At 35.5% G+C, this 20,651-nt stretch overlaps 1 protein-coding gene, 1 long non-coding RNA gene and 1 pseudogene across 2 annotated transcripts; 1 reads left to right on the forward strand and 2 right to left on the reverse strand.

The window, feature by feature from the left end:
• Positions 1–16,291, forward strand: LOC135275363 (centrosomal protein of 290 kDa-like). Its single transcript, XM_064376915.1, has 9 exons — positions 1–78; positions 1,770–1,934; positions 2,466–2,588; positions 3,938–4,110; positions 9,774–9,915; positions 11,072–11,145; positions 11,750–11,844; positions 14,832–14,911; positions 15,839–16,291. Exons 1-9 carry the CDS (start codon positions 16–18, stop codon positions 16,064–16,066), a joined length of 1,143 nt encoding a protein of 380 aa, XP_064232985.1. The 5' UTR covers positions 1–15; the 3' UTR covers positions 16,067–16,291.
• Positions 9,788–11,302, reverse strand: LOC135275365 (uncharacterized). Its single transcript, XR_010342959.1, has 2 exons — positions 10,576–11,302; positions 9,788–10,326 (listed from the first exon to the last, which is right to left on the reverse strand). It is a non-coding gene; the product is annotated as an uncharacterized LOC135275365 (long non-coding RNA).
• Positions 15,107–20,651, reverse strand: part of LOC135275364 (RNA ligase 1-like) — a 15,376-nt pseudogene continuing 9,831 nt past the window's right edge.

Below are 20,651 nucleotides of genomic sequence, written 5' to 3' on the forward strand. Positions count from 1 at the left end.
AGTGATTTGAAGGAAATGTGTGAATTTCTTAAGAAAGAAAAAGCAGAAGTTGAGCGGACACTTGGCTATGTTAGAGGGGTATGTGAGAATTTACCATACATTTGTTTTGGTTTCAGCAGTGATAAGCCAGAAATGAAAAGTTTATATATATCATAATAGTAGTGATATGCTTTTATTAGTGTCCTGTAGCTTCAGTTTTTATTCTGCATCTGTAATATCAAACACTAAGTATTCCTGTGTGTCTCAAGTCATGTATTTTTCATCTGTTATACCTTGTGTACTTTCATCTCTATTTTTATTGAATATGCCTCCACAGCTTGAAAACGTTTAACTTCCAGGAATCTTTTTGTTCATTGAGGTAACTGCTAACTAACTGATCCTTGAGCCAGTGCTGACATTTTGTAACCATTTGTTATGATATCTTCAAGCCTTCTTAGTATAATGTTTTATAAATACATCGTTCCTCCCCGACTTTTGTATTCTTGTACTTTTCTCCCTATGTTATTTTTTATTCACCTTATATAATGAATAAATGTTGTTTATGAGCTCAAGGCCAAAGACTTAAACTCCTGTTGATTTCATGTTGCTGAGTGTCATAAATGGAAGCAATCATAATGCAGTCATTCTGATAGTAATATTAAGTATATGATGGATACAGTGAAAATATTACGTGTTATTAGAAAAATATTCAGAACAAACCATGTTCCATGCTGACGCTGTAATCCCAGCATTTTGGGAGGCTGAGGCGGGTAGATTCCTGGAAGTCAGGAATTCGAGACCAGCCCGGCCAACATGGTGAAACTCCGTCTCTACTAAAAATATGAAAATTAACTGGGCATGGTGGCTCATGCCTATACCAGCTACTCAGGAGGCTGAGACAGGAGAACTGCTTGAACCTGGCAGGTGGAAGTTACAGTGAGCCATGGTCATGCAACTGTACTCCAACCTGGGTGACAGAGCGAGACCCCATTAAAAAAAAAAAAAAAAAAGAAAAAATATTCAGAACAAATATCTTGCTGACAGCAACATTTGATTCATCAATGAAAATATGTGTTAATTTGACCTTTGCCATATAAGTTAATTATGAAAATATATACTAAAATGATGTAAACGTTTATGTTACAGGATTATTCTTATTTATGGATGATTACTAAACTGCAAAAAAAATTAAGCAAACCATTTAACTGCTAAAAATTATTTTTAGTTTAAATAAGCAGTTAAACTTATTAAGTAGTGATTCATCTCTGTTGATACATTTATGCAAGGTTTTTTATTTCAGATATCTCTTCTATTTATATTGGACAGAAACTGAATTTCTAAGCAATAGCAATTCTTAGAGAAAATTGCCTCTATTATGTTGCAATTAAAATTTAATTATTCATGAGCTCTTTAAAGACACAATTTATCTTGTATGGTTTTATTTCGTGTAATGAAAACACTGATATACTGGAGAGAACATTAGCTAAATAGATTATTTAGATTTATTTATTTTGATCAGACATCAAAGCTAGAGACGATTTAAGCTGTTACTTATTAGATGCATGATTTTAGGAATGTCAAATTTCCTTAGTCTTGGTTTTCTTTTATTTAAAATGGAAATTATAATTTATATCTTATAGAATTGTTTTAAGGACGAATTGAATTAACACGGTTTGACTTCAAATATTAGGATGTATTAATACTGAGTATAATGTACCTGTCGTATTGTTGGTACTTTGTATTATACACTCTAAAACATTTGATTAAAGATTTAACATATTCTTTTGTAGTCTGGTAGAAGTGGAAAGACAATCCCCGAACTGGAAAAAACCATTGGTTTAATGAAAAAAGTAGTTGAAAAAGTCCAGAGAGAAAATGAACAGTTGAAAAAAGCATCAGGAATATTAACTAGTGAAAAAATGGCTAATATTAAGCAGGAAAATGAAAAATTGAAGGTAATTATTTTTGTGTGATCATTTTTAGGGGAATATTTTACTGTTTTGTTACTATTTAGGAAATTTCAAATATGCTTATTACTATATAAAATGGCATTAATGAATACAGTACATATTTTATACATATAAAAAAACTTATGAGAGGCATGGCTAAGGTTTATAGAGTAGGTCAACCTGATCTTCCTTGTTACTTCAAGACCAATACTTTTCTCTCTGACAGCACAGATTAAATACCTGTGTCTATTTTTAGAAATACAGATGCCCAAGCTCCCATCCCTGAATTGATTTAATTATTTTAGGGTAAGTCCTAACACAGGTATGTTTATTGTTATTATTTTAAGTCATCAGTTTATATCTAATGTGTAGCCAATGTTGGGAACTTCTAATATTCAAATGAAGACTTTAATTCTAATCTTATAAAATATAGTCTCCAAAACAACCTTGAATTAAGATTTATGAGTTTATAATATTATCTTTATAATATTATTATTTTGATAATGTATAGGTTTTGTTTTTTTGTTTTTTTACTAGACTGAATTAGAAAAACTTAAAGCTCATTTTGGGCATCAGTTGAGCATGCACTATGAATCCAAGACCAAAGGCACAGAAAAAGTTATTGCTGAAAATGAAAGGCTTCGTAAAGAACTTAAAAAAGTATGACTTTTATGAATGATTATCATTATCGATTTTTATTTCACTTAATATGTCTTGGAAAACTGAAAGTATATCCTTGATGAGAGTGTCTATTCAAGGTAGATATTAAGAGATTGAGGAATTGTGTTTTTATACATGCTGTCATCACATTCAACCATGAAAAACATTGATACTAAAAGTTAGTAAGTTTAGAGGCACTATAATGTAGACATTAGCCTAGATTTAATTTCTAGCTCTATTATTTGTTAGCCATGGGAGCTAGGGCCAACTAATTATCCCCTCTCTGTTCCTCAGTTTCCTCTGTAAAATTTCCATCTGTAAAATTAGGAATAATAAGTATATCTATCTCACAGAGCTGTGTGGAATTTCAGTTAATGTTTGTGCATGTGACTTAGGCCAATAGATAGTAAGGAGTATATGAAACTGTCTTGTTAAACGGTAAGGTTTATTTTGCTTATTCAGCAAAATATATTCCTTAACTCCAAATATTGTTATTTATATGGAAGATCTAGTGAATAAGTTAAAATTAGTATTTTCCTTAACTCCAAAATATATTCCTTAACTCCAAATATCTGTTACTTATATGGAAGATCTAGTGAATAAGTTAAAATTAATATTTTAAAACTAGTTAGAATATTATCAATATATTATGAGGTCCAATGATACTGTGCTTGGAATGTGGTTTAATAATAGAAATAATCTACACTTTGGGAGGCTGAGGCAGGTGGATCACGAGGTCAGGAGTTCAACACCAGCCTAACCAACATGGTGAAACCCTGTCTCTACTAAAAACACAAAAATTAGCCAGGCGTGGTGGCACATGCCTGTAATCCCAGCTACTCAGGAGGCTGAGGCAGAAGAATCGCTTTAACCCAGGAGGGAGAGGTTGCAGTGAGCCGAGATCACACGACTGCACTCCAGCCTGGGCGACAAAGTGAGACTCCATCTCAAATAATAATAATCTATGTTACTTAACACATACTTTATGCTTATAGCTAGGTCTCTTAAGCATTAGGAAGTCAAAACAAAGAATCATTTACATGTGTAAAGGTATAAACTATCCCATTTTTTCTAAAAATATTACAGAGGAACAAAATGTCAAATTTAAAGTAATCACTAGTAACTAAATATATTTCTCTGACCTCATTTTCATGATCTGTTGTTCTAGTTATTGGCCAGATTGCTTCTTTAGAGGAGGGGAAATGTTGAATTTATTGAAATTTTAATCAGCATTTAGATCCCCAGGTTATTTTTTATTTTTCAATTTGTGATGATAATTTTGAATACACTGAATCTGTGAGAACAATAGTATGTTTTCTCATAATATACTAATTAGCATGTAATGATAGGAAACTGATGCTGCAGAGAAATTACGGATAGCAAAGAATAATTTAGAGATATTAAATGAGAAGATGACAGTTCAATTAGAAGAGATTGGTAAGAGACTGCAGTTTGCAGAAAGCAGAGGTCCACAGCTTGAAGGTGCTGACAGTAAGAGCTGGAAATCCATTGTTGTTACAAGGTAGGAACAAAGTTTTAAACTCGTACAAAGTTTAATCATTTCGAATTTTGGCATTATTGTTTTGAAAGACAACACTCTTCTGAATAACCTGGTTTCTTCCTGATGAATAGTTTGGTTGTTGTTTTAACATAATACTTTTTCTGTGGTAGTATTGGCAGAGTCTTTTTCTTCCTTAAAATGTTTAACTTATTGAACCTTGTTTGGGTGGCAGGGCATGGAACAGAGTAGAGCTGGGGCTGGGTGAAGGTGTTGGAGCTGTGTGTGCATCATGAAGCTGTTATCAGCCATGAGCCTGGGCTGAGGCTGCTTAGCTTCTCCTGGGTGCTATTTTTCTCCAAAACTGCAGCTGCAGCTTCTTGATTGTATAATTTGCTTTCCTAAGTATGAGCCAGGAATAATTGAGCTGTCTTGTCATAATGTGTGGCATACTGGATCTAGGCTGTGCTGCAGTGCTTTTGCAGTTGTATCCTGGGCAACCTTCTCTTCAGATAGCCCCAAAAGATGAATTCAGCAGCAGCTTTGATGCCTTTCTAGTTTCTGCTTTCTGGTACTTGATTTTCTCCCACCCTGAATACATGGGATTCCCACCTGTGAAACTAATTTTTGTGGCTGTGAAAGAGGTGGTGGGAGTTTGAGTAAACATTCATGTGTCTGTTGCCACTATCATCATGTGTGGTTCTTCATGACTGTGATGAGGAGGTAAAAGGCTCTTCTCATTTCCAATTTTAAGCAGCTGCTTCAAGGAGTCTGGAAGTCATTCACCAGTGGGATCCTGCCCGTGTTTTTTCCCATTCAAGTCATCCTGTATGAAGTAGTATCCTTTACCATCTAGCACATCTGCCACCCCCATTTCAAAAGGCATACTCATCTTTATCTCAACATTCTGATAGAGTTCCTTATGTCCATGCACCTCCAATATCCTCTTTGATGTCTTTGAGGCTTTATCTTCCCCATCTGCTATTTGGAATAGTCCTGATGGAAGGCAAGATAGCGACCAACCTCACTGCAACTAGGATGGGAGTCTTAGCACTGTGAGGCTATAGCAAGTCCCACCGAGGGCCTGCTCCACTGCACTTGCTCTGTCAACTAACCCTAAGGAGAAAAAAGAAAGATTAAGTAGGCTCATTAAAGGACAGCCCAGATGACCATGAAGTCCTGGAGGAGTCCTTGGTTCCTGTCCTAATACTAAAGCTAGAGTAGTCAGAATCCACGCTTCTCCACATCAGCTCTCACTTTTCCCATCTACACACTGGGAAAAATTATTTCGTCAGAAGGCCAGTGTCAGCGTTAGATGATATAACAAGTATGATAGTTTGGAGTGGGGGACGGGGTCTCTTCTACTGTCTTCTCGGACCCTAGCAGTGGCTCTCAGCCAGCAGCCCTAAATGCTGATTTCTTGGTCGTTCCTTAGTTTTCTTCTATAATCATGTATGGACTCAGAACAAATTTTGAGTTACTCTGAAATCTATTTATGCAAAAGGTATTTATTTAGTACCTCCTACTACCTCTTCTTTATGTTGGATATTATTTCTAAAAAGCCCACCTTGCCTAGGTTTTCTCAAAGAACCAGGTAGCTTCACTGGTTTAGAAAGATTTAATTCTTACTATGATCTTAAGTAAATTATATTCTTTCTGTGGGCTCAAGTTTTTTCTAAGAGGGTTCTATGGGGCTACAGAAGAAATTGTTAGTGCAAAAAGAGTTTATAAGGTTTATAAATGGTTAGTAGAGGGTGATATTTCACCATAATTGAAGATGACTTTGCATTTTAGATCGTATATGTGCTTTTAGTCTGAGAACTGTACAGGTCACTGAGCATAAGCCTCAGTAAACCATTTCCAGAAGACATAAGTCTAAGGAGAACTCTCTTGACAGAGAGAAGGCTCGTTTTGATACTTGACTTCCAGGTTCCCTAAATCCATTAAATAAATAAATAAATAAATAAATTTACTAAAGTTTACATCTGGGAGGATTATACACCCTTCTCAAGAAAGCAGTTTAGAGAGATCTTTTTGGGACCCATGACACAGGTCTTGCTCATGCTGATATCCTTAGAGTTGCTTTATTATTTATTCCACAAACTTATTAATACATATTCTGTGTCAGGCCTTTTGATGACTGCTGGGACAAACCAGGGTGATGTGGGGGCTGTTTTAGATAGGGTGACCAGAGAAGGCCTCTCTACTTGGGTGGCTTTTGAACAGATAATTAGATGAAGTGAAGGAGTAAGCTTCTGATATTTCACCATTTACTTGTGGTAGATCTGTGATAGTATCTGTCAGGTTAAAAACATTCCAAGTTTCTAAGATCTAACAAAAGCTGTTTGAATGTATTTAGACAATCATAATTTTCCTTTCTTGTATTATCCTAGCAGATTTTGTTGCCAAAGCTATACTGGCCATTTTAACTTAGAAGGCATTCTTTCTGTTCATTTTCTGGAAAAGTTTGAATATTGTAAACATTTTTCTTTAGGTATGATGAACCTGTAAAACTGTTTGGCTCAATTACAAAACTTTTTTCTGGAGTATTTTTTGAACTATTGTCTCTTTAATAATTGCAAATCTATTCAGATTTTTACAAGCTTTATCCCTCTCCCATCATACACTATTTCTCTCACCCATGCTTTTGCACAATTGTATCTAGAGTTTTTCTACCTAGATACCTGTGCGTGTCTGTGAGAAAAGCGTTTGATTTGCCATCTTTATATTTCTAAGAATATCTAGTAATATAGAATTTTATATTCTAATGAATTTTACTTTGCATTTTCTTATTTTGTGATTGAAAAACAGTATTAATTTTAAACTGGTCAAATCAGGCTACATCCTTGTTTATAATCTTGGACAATACCTAAATCCTTTATTTTGATTAGGCCATCTGTTAATTAAGGATACCTTATCTCTTGCCACCACCTTTTCATACTAAATATATAACAAACTTTGACTAGAAAAAAAAGAGTAAGACATTCTTATTTTTAGTACAGTAATTTTAACTGACTTTTAAATCAGTGACACCGAGGTCATTCTTCTGTAACTGCTTCCTGCTGAAAAGGGGTGTCGAGGGTCTTCTGGGTCCCTCCTCCCTGCTTGCTGTCTAAAGGCCTTTCCAGAAGCTGTTTTATTCTCTCCTGATTAGGTTCAGTCTCATACTTTTAGAGTTAATGAAGTCTATCTGCAACTCTCCCACCACCACAAGATATGGGGGGTTTAACACAGCTCTGCATCTAAAGAGCTTTTATTTCTTATAAACTTCTAATGAGTAAGAATTAGGGCCTGATTCTCTATTATATTTTCCTTCCCAGACTTTTATTGGATTTAGGGCCATAGGTATTTTTCAGTTTCTTTTTATTCAGCTCTTAACATTGGCCATACTATTTTTGGTCGTGGTCCTACTAATCCCCCTTCTCCCCAGACAATAGAGTTGTTGATCTCAGTATGTATAAATTCTAAGTAATTGTAGTTCTTTATCTGCCATCTGAATTCCATGTTACTATAAGAGGACTGACCAGTGCAATCAATGCTAAGTATCCCCTTTGGGGACCAATAATCAGTAATTCCATAGGACTTGCTGTGCAGCACGTCAGCCTCTATCACAAGACAAACTTCCCAGATTAATGTTCTTAACTTAGGGGACCATTCTTTATTTGTATTCAGGTTTTGATGGCCAAAACATTGTTACTTTATTTCCTACATTATTACAGAAAATACTAAGGCCAGAGATCATTAAAGGAAGGAAAGAATATATGTCCAATGTGTGAAACTTTCTTTTACTTCTATCCCAACTCCAGAAATACTCACTTTAATCGTGATAACAGCCATCATAATTACCATATCAGGCTGTCCTGCTTTCTTCAGGTTTTCCTCCGCTATTTGTGAAAGCTTTTTAATTTGACCCCAAGTTGGTGGCGATGTTTGGTGTGTCCTCCTTGTGGGAACAGTAGTCCACCTCGATGTTAATCTTGCCATCTCTGTGACTGAGGGGTCCTCTGCAAGCCTCTTTTTTGGTATCTGGCTCATAGTACAGCTTTAAATATCTGGATGGGACCCACGCTGGTTGTTGATTTGTACCTGAAGAAATGCAAGCAAATCCTCTCCCACAGGTTATTACATTACCTCTTTCATCTCGCCACAAAGTATTTGATTCTAACCTCCGGGGGTTTACATCCCCTGAGTTGGGAGGATAATTGACCAGCTGAGAAGTCGGACAATTCTGAACAATCTTTTTAGCTTCTTTCCAAGTTAAGTCATTTTGTTTTCCGCAGCTCTACTGCATTTAAGTGTGTCAGTGTGTGGAAATGTTGAGCATCAGATAGAACTGTAGCAACTAACAGACTTGACTGCAGAAACTGAGAAGGCAACAAACAAGTTTGGGTTAACTTTAAAGTATCCCAGTCTATTGTAATCAGCTGGTAAGAAGTAGTCACGTTCTTCAATAATTCTAGCACAAACGGAGACTCAGGCCCATACTGGCTGATGGCCTGTTTAAACTCCTTCAGTAATTTGAAGGGAAGGGGTTCAAAAGCAACCCGTACTCGCCCCTGCTGATCTTGAGGATGTACAACAACTGGAAACTGCTGTGGCTCCAAATAGCCCTCTTTTCTCACTTGTTGAACTCCTTGAAGGAACCAGTTACCGTAATTCTAGGAGTACAAACGCCAACAGAAGCAGAGGTAGAAATATTAGGAGGATCTGGCCATCCCTTGACAGGATACTGGAGCGGGGGGTGTGGGTGCTGATGGGCACACCCTTTCCTCATATTGACTCTTCATCTTTTTGCTCTATAGATTCTTCACATACTTCATCACACTCCTTCCCCTCTCTTGAATCCTTTTTCTCATTGTCTGTCTGAAACAGCTCCAAGGCAAAACACACCAAAGCCCAAACAGACCACACCAGATAAGCCTCGCATTTGCTTGATCTTTGTCCCTTGTTACCCCAATATGACCGAGCTCCCCCAGCTCACCCTGAGAGACGTTTTTTCAAAAGTTCTCGGGCTAATTCTGAGCTCCCCAACTAACCCTGGGGAATCTTTTTCAAAAGTTTTTGGTCTACTTCCAGATTCTCCCTAACTCACCTGGGAGTCTCCCTAACTCACCCCAGGCTCCTTCTGAGCTCCCCAACTTACTCCGGGGATTTTTTTCCCAGTAGTATTCAGGCTACTTCCAGGCTCCCCCTAACTCCTGTGGGGGATTCTTTTCAAATATTCTCGGGATACCTTCAGCTTAGCCTCTTTCTCCGTTGTTCAAGCAACCCTTTGTCCCGGGTTCGAGTCCCCACACTTGGGCACCACTTACCGAATACCAGCTTGGTTGAGAGACCCCACACCCAGGCAGTGCTGAAGGTATTGAGAGGCAGACACCCAGAAAGAACGGCAAAGTGGATCTATCTGGAGGACCAACAGCCTACAGAGCTGAGAGCCTCAGGGCCTGACAGCATTCCAGGCTGAAACCCCTGAGCAGATTCTCATCTACTTATTTATTCTCTTTACAGGTGATTCTTATTAATAAACAGGTGGGCTATATTAACTTATAATTCACAAATATACCAAGTAGGCAGCTATTACCTGCCTACCACTAATTATAAACTAAAAGGTATTCTCCACAAGGAGCCATAGGGGCAGGGTAAACTTAATGTTTCTCAACATATACTTTTTTTCTTCATACTTTTAGAATGTATGAAACCAAGTTGAAAGAATTGGAAACTGATATTGCCAAAAAAAATCAAAGCATTACTGACCTTAAACAGCTTGTAAGAGAAGCAACAGAGAGAGAACAAAAGGTTAAGAAATACACTGAAGACCTTGAACAACAGGTAAGTAATATAATTTTTCTTTACATGATAAAATAATGCATAATATCACAAGCTGTTCCTTGCATTGTCTTATAAAGATAAAAATGGACTCGATTAAGAAGACCCATCCAACTGTAGGGCACCCCATTCACCCATTTGCTTAAGCCAGAAATGTTGGATCGTCAATGACTTCTTTCTTTTTTTTCTCCACATCTTTTTTTCATTCATTAATTATGTCAGCTATATTTCCAAACTTTATCCCAAATCTAACTCCTTCTGGGCATCTTGAGACATCACTTACCAATCTTGTTCAAGTTACTGTTTTATACCTGAACAACTGCAGTAATTTCCAAGCTGGTGTCTCAGCTTCCACTTTCATTGTTTCACCCTCTTCCTATTTCTGGTCTGTCTCTACAAAGTTGCCAGATAACCCTTTTAAAACATAAAGCACATCACAGTAGTCCTGTTCTCAGAATCTTCTAGTGGTTCTCCATCACCCTAAAATAAAACTTAGAAGTTCTTTTCCTATCCTAAAACAACATATGAGGTCTGGCACCCAGTTTTCTTCCCAATCTTATCTTCTACCACTTCTCCCTTCATTTCATTCACATTGTTTTAATCACATTAACCTTCTTTCAGTACTTTAAACAATACAAACTCATTTAAGCTTCAAGTCCTTACACTTGCTTCCTTGTTTAGAATACTGTTCACCCAAATATTCTCATCGCTTACTCCCAGACTTCATGTGTCTGCTGAAATAGAGGCTCCTCAGAGAGACCTTCCCTAACCCTAACCCTAGCCCTATGCTACTTTCCATCACTCTTTATCCTCTTACCCTGGATTATATTTTCTTGATAGCTCTTCCTACCATCTGGCACTGTTATTACATCATATCACATTACATACACATTCTTTGTCTTTCCTCACTAAATGAAGACCATGCAAGATGGAACATTGCCTATTTTGTTCACTGCTGTAGCCTCTGTGCCTAGGATAATGCTGGTTACGCAGTAGTTACTCAATACTTGTTCAATGAATGGTGAATAGAATATAGAAAAGTGCCTATGTGTGCTTTTAAAAATCAGATTTTAATATGCTTTATTAAAAATGTGTATTTTTATAAAACCCCATATTTCCATGGCAAACTTTATCTTCTAACTTTTCATTGTCCCCATAGATTAAGATTCTTAAACATGTTCCTGAAGGTGCTGAGACAGAACAAGGCCTTAAACGGGAGCTGCAAGTTCTTAGGTACATCAGTGTTTATATGACTACTTTGTGTTTTTCTTTTTAAAAAATAAAAATTATTAGTTTTCATATACCCAGAATTACTACAACTAGAGAAAAGCATTTTTCAACTTGACTACCTAATAGGCTTATTATAAGGTACTTATTTCTTCCTTCTAATGCTAATCACTCTATCTTTTTTATAATACACACTAGAAAAAAGGATAAACCCAACCTTAATGTAAGTTTCCAGTTTGTAATTTAGTTTAAACTTTTCTAACAGCATAGAATGAATAAAACCTTAGCTTCCCAGAGGAAAATACTAATGAAAGAGAACAAGTAATTTTTTACTTCCAGGGGTCTCTGTAGCCTACTTTCATTAGCCTCCTCTTATAACAAAACTACTCTTGAAAATGACATCAGGTCAGATGAAGAAAAATGTGGAGGCTTTTGTATTCCAGGTTTTTTGTTTGAGAGTGGTGGCATTGTAGCATGGAGAGTAAATGTTTACTTTGATAAAGACTAGTATGTTCTGATTACTGTACATCACTAGTTCATAAGAAATGCCCATGTATTTTATGAAGCAATATCTGTTTTTTGTTTTTAACACATTATTATTGTGTTCTAGATTAGCTAATAGTCAGCTGGAGAAAGAGAAAGCAGAATTAATCCATCAAATAGAAGTTAACAAGGATCAAAGTGAACCTGAAAGCACCATCCCTGGTAATGTATTTTAAAAAACATGTTAACTACCCCCAAGTTTTTGAATTCAGGTTTGCCTTTTTTTTTTTTTTCCGCTCCAGTTTCTGTTCATTGTCTCCCTGTAAAATGAAATTACTGAAAAGAAGTTTTAGATCTTTTGTATCTCCATGCTATTAATATAAAAATATTCCCATTTATCTCTTTGTGTTGTTTATACTACAGAGTAGCAAGTGCCCAAGTGTTTTTCTCTTTGTTCTCCATCTGGGTGTTACAGATTTAATCACAATACAGTGCTAAGCATTGAATACCAAATATGTTGTTTCCAGTTCCTAAGTATAGGCTCTTTCAAGTCCTCTGAACATTTTTAAAAACTGCAAATAAGTAAACACTGCCTATATTTTTTTCCTTTTACAAAGTAAAAAATAAGTATCATTCTACCCCTTCCATTCCCATTCAAAAGTGATTACTAATCATTCCCCATGCCTACATATCACACACATTTTATATACATATATATATCACACATATGCATGCATGTATATATATGTTCATATGTGCCCACAATGTACAATAGATCCTCATTATTTGTGGATTATGTGTTTTCTAAATCACCAACTCACTAAAGTGTGTATGTAATCCCCAAATCAACACTCACAGCACTTTTGCAGTACCTAGAGAGCCTTGGAAAATTTGAATAATCCAACCTACATGTTCCCAGCAGAGGTCCAACAAGGCAATGTTTAGTATTCTCACTTCAGTTTTCATACAGAAATGAGCAGAGGATGGAGACAGTAGAGGGCAGCACAATATCATGCAAGAAGCCGTGGCTCTGGGGCCTGTTGGAAGGGATTTGAATCCCAATTCTGAGGCTTGTTAGTGTTTTAGCCTTAGAAGAGTCATGTAACACATCTGAACCTTGTTTTCTTATGTAAAATAAATAGAATTTACCAGGATGAGTTGTCTTTAGGATTTAAGATGATCATCTACGGGAGATATGTATGTATATTTATATATATTCATCTCTGTACATATTTCCCCTAGCAACAGTGGTTTGATATTCACTAATTGGGCTAACTTTATAGACCAAAACTGTGGATAAAGAATAGACTTTGTTTCTATATATGTATATATATTTTCTTGGCGAGTCACATAAAATTGAACTCATACTATACATATTTAAGTTTATCATGGACATCTTTTGATATCTGCTCATAAGTCTGTCTTACCCATTTAATCATTCTGTAGTGGATTACTACTGCATGTATAACACATTAAACCATTTATGTTTTGATGGATATTTAGTTTGCCTCCAAGTTTTTGCTTTTATAAAATATGATTAATCTCTTGACCTAATCATGCCATTGTTTGATAGTATGATAGAAATTCCAGGTTCTCTCCAAAGGAGTATACCAATTTATATCTGAACAATCTTTTGACTATTTCTTGTAGTTTTTTCAATGTGCTATGTAGTCCTATTAGTAATTTGTAATAAAGCCATCATGTGTGAGTTGTACTAGATACTATGTTAGGTGCGTTACAAGCATTCTATATTTACAGACGTATATGATAGGTATTACTGTCTCCATTTTATGTGATAAATAGATTTGAAGTGGTTAAGTAACCTCTCCCCAAGGTCAGCTAGGAAGTAGCAGAGGCATGATTAAAATCTAAATCTACAAAACTCCATAGCTCCTTGGTTTCCTAGCCCTTAAGCACTATGCTGTACTGCATCTTGGTAGCTAAAAGTACATACTAAATACTCTCAACATATGTCTCATAGCAGCCAGCTTGGTATATATAGACTAAACATAATATTAAAGCTGTCGACGTTAGGAAAATTTTATGATTTTCCTCCAATCCAAGTACTAACCAGACCCAACAGTGCTTAGCTTCTGAGATCAGAGATCAGGTGCATGTGCATTAAGGATCATATGGCCATAGATAGTTCTGTACTCTTTCTAAACCTCAGTTTCTTAAGGGAATTTCTGAGCCTTCAAATTCCTTTTCTCTGATGTGAAGTAGACAGATTACCTATCATTTTTCAAACATTAAGGCTTACAAATCAAACCAGAACTGTTTTTGGAAATTCTAAATCACTGTCTATGTAAGTAGTAAAACATTTAAGATACTTGTCCCAGGTCCAGCACAGTGGTACACACTCTAAACCCAGTAGTTTGGGAGGCTGAAGCAGGCAGATCACCTGAGGTCAGGAGTTCAAGAGCACCCTGGCCAACATGGTGAAACCACATCTCTACTAAAAATATAAAAATTAGCCAGGTATGGTGGTACTTGCCTATAATCCCAGGTACTCTGGAGGCCGAGGCAGGAGACTCACTTTAACCAGGGAGGCAGTGGTTGCAGTGAGTCAAGATGACACCACTGCACTCTAGCCTAGGTGACACAGCAAGACTCCATCTCAAAAAAAAAAAAAAAAAAAGTTAGAGATATGTTAACTTGCAGGGTGAATCCAATAAATTAGAACTTTTGTGCTATATTTGTGGACTTTTGTTTTCCTACCAAAGTATTAGGGCTGTGTCCTACTCATCTTTGTATTATACAGCCTGCATGACATGTTTGCACATAGTAATTGTGCAATAAATGTGTAATAACCTACATGGACTAGCCAATGCTGTGTGGGATAGTGGGAGCATTTGGCCATGGTTATAGCCCCTTACCCAACTGTCTGCTTCTTCTGTTGTACTTTTAGTACCTAACAAATTTTCCTGGTTTTAGGATATTTTCATGTAAAATTTCTACCATGTAAAAAAAATAACCTGACCTTACACTTCTAATACCTAGCAGATACCTTTTTGTCTGCTATGAAATTGCAATACTTGATGGAGGGAGGTAGCAACAAGTATTTACATCCTTAAGTATTTCAGCCATAAAATCCAGTAGTTCCCAGTTTCTAGGTTTCATAAATCTCTGTTCTCTAGAACAAATCCATTACCTTGAACTCGTTCATAGTGAGAAAAAGCGGAGTCTAATTTGTATAACTTTTTTGACAGATGCTGATCAACTAAAGGAAAAAGTAAAAGATCTAGAGACACAACTCAAAATGTCAGATCTAGAAAAGCAGCATTTGAAGGTAATGTTTATTAGTATTGTTTTGTGAAAACAGCTGTTCAAAACTATTTTCATTACCATCTTTGAAGTACATATCCTAAAAATTTCATATAACATCTTATATTTGATTTTTATATTACAAAGTTCATTATGTTTATCTGACTATTCTTAACATATTTATTAAATAAGAGGTAACAAAAAATTCAGACTCAACAAGTAGGATTAAATAGTAAATTTATTTTTTAATTGTAACAAATATATGCCATTAGTATGTTCTTAAGTTTTGGGTCACATTGGCAACAGTGTCTATAGTTTCTTTTGAAATTCTTTTCAGGAATCTTAAGGATATAGTTCCCTTAAAAAATATTGGCTATGTTTTACCTCTTTTAAGACTGTAAACAGGACAAAAAGGCATGGATATGAGAATTAGCTAGTGATCACTGGCTATTCTAAATAGTCACTAAGGCTTGAATTCTTTCTTCACCAGAAGTCCCAAAGGTTTCCCTGATCATATTAATAACTTTATAAAAAGTTGATCATTATTTATTAAAAATTAGATATTTGTAAAGAAAATATAAATGAAGTCTAAACCAAAACTCTTAACCAGACTAACTTCAATATTATGAATCACAAAATCTTTTTGATTGATTGCTATATTCAGAGGATCTTATGTGCTTTTAGAGAAATATTACATCCCACTATAAAAGATGATAAATTTTAGTCAAAGACTAGAACACAACTTGCAGAATAGATAACTGGACTTGACAGTTAACAGCTTAGTTATTTACACTGTACAATGGAACAAACAGAAATCTTAATTATTCTGCCTTTATAGCTGTAGCTGACTACTCAAGAATACTTTGGCTTTCATATTGAAAGTTAATCTTAGTTCAAATATAAAATATGTATATTTCCTATATGCAACTTTTAAAGATAATGTTTCTGTTAGGAGGAAATAAGAAAGCTGAAAAAAGAACTGGAAAATTTTGATCCTTCATTTTTCGAAGAAATTGAAGATCTTAAGTATAATTACAAGGAAGAAGTAAAGAAGAATATTCTCCTAGAAGAGAAGGTAAAAAAACTTTCAGAACAATTGGGAGTTGAATTAACTAGCCCTGTTGCTGCTTCTGAAGAGTTTGAAGATGAAGAAAGTCCTGTTAATTTCCCCATTTACTAAAGGTCACCTATTTGTTTCATTTAACTATTTATTAACTTCATAAGTTAAAATCTACCTGGAAATAAGCAATTCTCTGAACTGTAGTATTTCCTTCTCACTACCTTGTACCTTTATACTTAGATTGGAATTCTTAATAAACAAAATTATATGAAATTTTCAACTTATTATAAAAGTATATATTTGAAGACTTAGAATAAATTAGCGCCATCAAATAGGCAATGAGCTCCGGTGAATTTCTCTACATTCATGTTTTGATTAAGTTTTTTTAAAGAGTATGAGGGTAAATTCAGCCATTTTAATATTTAAAATTGGAGTTTATATATACTTATTTATACATGTGTTAAGATTCTCAAATCGTAACTGTAATATATATAAATACAGGTGTAGACATACAGACATACAGGTTATGAGGCTGAGCCATATGTTTTGTTAAATATCTAGCAAAATCAAATTGAGCTTAAACTATTTAATTTTGAAAATTAGTGACATTAAATTGTTGGTTTAATTGTTGCCTTTAAATTACCACTCAGTTAATAGTGGAGAGAATCCAGCTCCAGCCTTTGTACAAGCTTAGGCGCTCACTGTTACTTACATTTTTATGGCAAGAGATTAAAATTAATTTGCTGGTTTTGAATAAAATTCTGAACAGGTATTTGAAACTGGAAAATTCATTTCTTCACAAATGGTAGAAGACATATTGATGTTTCATAATGAATAGGAACCTTGAAATCTTTTTAAACATGGTAGAATATCCAAGATTAGAATATAACTATAATAAACTAATTTTATCTGCATTTTATACATCAAATATTATATCTTTGAGTCTAGCAAATTTCTGATTATCGATTTTTGAAAAATGATTAAACAAACAATATCAAAGGCAGAGTCACATTTGTTCAGGTTCATGTTGATAATAACTGGTCTTGAATTCATGTAAGTATCTGGAATTGGCCAGCATAAGCCAAGATGATGGCGATGAACCTGGAAAGAGAAAAAAGGTATTAGCTTTAGCATACAGATACTATTTTCATTCACTTAGAAATATTTAAGTGCTTACTATCTGCCAGGCACTGTGTAAGGCTCTACTTTATCTTACCCTGTTTTTTTTTTCATATCTGTTCTTCTCTTGACATATTACATATTTGTTTATTGTCTATCTATCTTACCCATTAGAATGTGAGTTCATGAAGGCAGACACCTTGTTGACTGTGTATGTCCAGCACCTGGAAACATGCCAGGAACATAATCAGGGGCTTCATAAAAATTTTAAGAACCATAGAGTCTGTTGCTGACTACAGACTAGCTACCTGAAAAATGTGGGAAAGGAGGCAATCTAATTGAAGGGAATGTTACGTGATGGAGTTTTTTTGCTACTGCAAACATGGTTAGAGCAAACACAATGTCAGTGTGTTTGTGGGGGCAGAGATGAAGAGCAGTTCTGGGAAGTTAAGCAGGGGTCAGATCATGAATACTTAATGTAACTGAACAGATTTATGCAGGAAAGTAATATGCTCATTCATTTGTGAAGAATGGAGAAGACAGGACTAAAACTGAAAGATTCTGTTTTCGGAGGGTGACACTGATTTGACAGCTAAAGCATGAATCTTGGCTTGAATTAAAATTAACAGTTAACTGGTTGAGAGGAAGTACACAGATTAGAACTGTTAGGAACTGATAACTGGATGTATGAAGTAATGAAAAGAGGGGTTAAAATTAATATCCAAGTTTTTATTTACTTCAGTGAATTATGTGGAGTCAGAGAGTTACAACTAGGTCCAGTTTTGAATATTATGAATTTCTGGTACCTGTAAGAAGTCGAATAGACAAGTCCAGGAGACAGAAAGGGAACAAAGTAGAAGATAATTCATTCTGTATATATCAACTGTTACCTTGGCACTCTTTACTCAACACATTCTATATTCAAGTCTGGGAGATGCCGAGTTAAATCAGGTTAGTACAAGATGTCACAGAGAGCACTACTGTGCAACACGAATTTCCTCGCAAGGGATACATAGTATCACTTTAATTCTGAAGCACACCTGTTAGGATCAATGCCTCACACAATACACACTGGGAAACACTGTTTTACCACTTAAAAAATGGTGGTATGTGGGATGAGAAAATTAAATTTCTTTACTGCAAATAAGAATTGCTGCCATTTGTAGAGATAATTTTAGTATCACTTCTACTTTGTTGTAGGAATATGAGATGACATAACCCCACCCGAGCTATTTTTGTCATTACCTTTATTAAACAGCCATCACTGCAATGCCATACTATTCCTTCAATTTTACCATCTTTGCAACCTTCAAACCAGGACAAGAGATGATTGTGCTTCAATGAAGGTAGATTTCTTATTTGAAATGCTCCATGTGGTATAGGAAGATGTAATGGATGTTTCTTGCTCCCTAACCCTAAGTGGAAAAATTTGCCATTAGCCATATTCGTTTAAAGGAACTTTCAGAAAGAATGAGAAAATGTACCTCTCCAAATAAAAAGTCTTTTGAGACACTTAGGAATAAAGGTAGAAAGGCTGGTTGTTTCCTTAGAAAGAATACAACCGAAGTGCACTGGCACCTTATTCCAGTAAGTCTAAATTCCACCTTGTTGTACTCTCCACTAAGGTTCAGCAAACTATGACCTGCAGGCCAAGTCTAGACCTTTTTTTTTCTGTAAATAGTTTCCATGGAACACGGCCACACCCACTCATGTAAGTACAGTCTGTACCTCCTTTCAGAAGAGTGGCCCATAAAACTTAAAATACCTAATCTGGCATTTTGCAGAAAAAGTCTACCAACCTTTGGTACCAGTGTGGCACTGGCCACATTAAACTATTCTTCAATGTTTGCTAAAGAGCTGTACTGCATCTCTGATAACTTGTCTAACTACGATCTTAGCTTCTTTACACCTGGAAGTCTACTTTTGATCTCTACATAGGATTTTCCTATTACAGCTTTAGTGTCTTTAGGTCTGTCTTCCCATCCCCTTGTCAGCAAGGTAACCCATAGTGCTCTCAGGACTTGCACTCAATTCATCATGATATATATTTTGATACTTGACGTGGTATTCATTGCCATTCTTTACTTACTTTACACCCCTGGCTATGCAAATTGATGCTATCATAACAAAGAAAAGTGCATTTTCATCAACTGACTCAACTCACCTGAATTTTAAAAAGCAAGGGTGTTACACCTGACTCATTACTTTTCATACACAGTTGTGTAATATTATTATAGGAAAGAATAAGGATAAAAATCAACCTTTTGGACTAATAAAATGGTTTTTTCTATGAATGTAAAGTTAACAGAAATAGGTATAATCCTAGGAAACTAACTCAAATTTGTTAGTCGTTTCTTTAGCATGGGTTTGTTTTTTAAGTTGACCCTAGAAAGTTCTCTATAAATGACAGTTACTGTAACTGAACAAGAAAAAGCCTTCACTCACCACATGGGTTTCCATTGATATTTGTTCCTATGAGCTCCAGTGTTTGTTCTAAGAGATCCGATAGTGGCACTGCACTAATTTCCAAAAGTCCAGAATCATCAGGATGATGTTTTAGTACCAGGGCAATTTCAAATTCATAATTAACTACGGAGGAGTGCCAGCAATACTGTTTGTTGTTTTTTTTCTACTGGTACCCAACCTATCATATAAAGAAGAAAGTTATTTTTTATTACATCATTTTTCTTTGGATTGAAACTACAGGTAATTTCTATTTTTGTTGTAAATTTCCCATGTTTTCTGGGTGTCTATCACAAAGATATATTCCTTTAAAAATCAATGGGAAAGTTAACAGTTTATTACGTTTTTAAAAATCATAAGGGTTCATTTTTTGTTCTATAGAATTAACCTGTTATTCACTACAGAGCACCACCTAGCATTCTCTTACTAGAAAATTCACCTTAGTAAGAATTGAGCACTGTTCTAAGACATAGCACTCAAAATTTTTTATAAAATAAGTTTTCTCTCTACCTTCTCTCAAGCTTCAGGGACAATGGATATAGTGCAGTAAGTGTTCCAAGTTCATTAAACTGTTCCAATATATACTGAACAATTTACTGATGCCATGTTTATTGAATGTTATTGCTATTACCCTTCTCATTCTTGTTGCCAGAACTGGCTCCCTTCATTATTCACCCTAGATTACTGTAATAACTTCTTTGCTGGTCTGCTAGCCTCCAGTGAAATCCAACCCACTTTTGTCATAGTTCTGTTTGTAAAACTTAAATTTAGTTTTGCTGTACCACTGATTAAAAATTATTATGTTCAGGATAAACTTGAAACTCCTTTAGATAGAATAAAAGGGCCTTTAAGATCTGAGCCCACCCCACTTCCAGCCTCAACTTTTTATTTTTTTTTTGAGATGGAGTTTCGCTCCTGTTGCCCAGGCTGGAGTGCAATGGCGTGATCTTGGCTCACCGCAACCTTTCCCTCCTGGATTCAAGCGATTCTCCTGCCTCAGCCTCCCGAGTAGCTGGGATTACAGGCATATACCACCACGCCTGGCAATTTTTTTTGTATTTTTAGTAGAGATGGGGGTCTCTCCATGTTGGTCAGGCTGGTCTCGAACCCCTGACCTCAGGTG

This window comes from Aotus nancymaae, unplaced genomic scaffold (genome assembly GCF_030222135.1).
Source record: "Aotus nancymaae isolate 86718 unplaced genomic scaffold, 86718_ANA_hifiasm-v0.15.2.pri h1tg000016l, whole genome shotgun sequence".
NCBI classification, from domain to species: Eukaryota; Metazoa; Chordata; class Mammalia; order Primates; family Aotidae; genus Aotus; species Aotus nancymaae.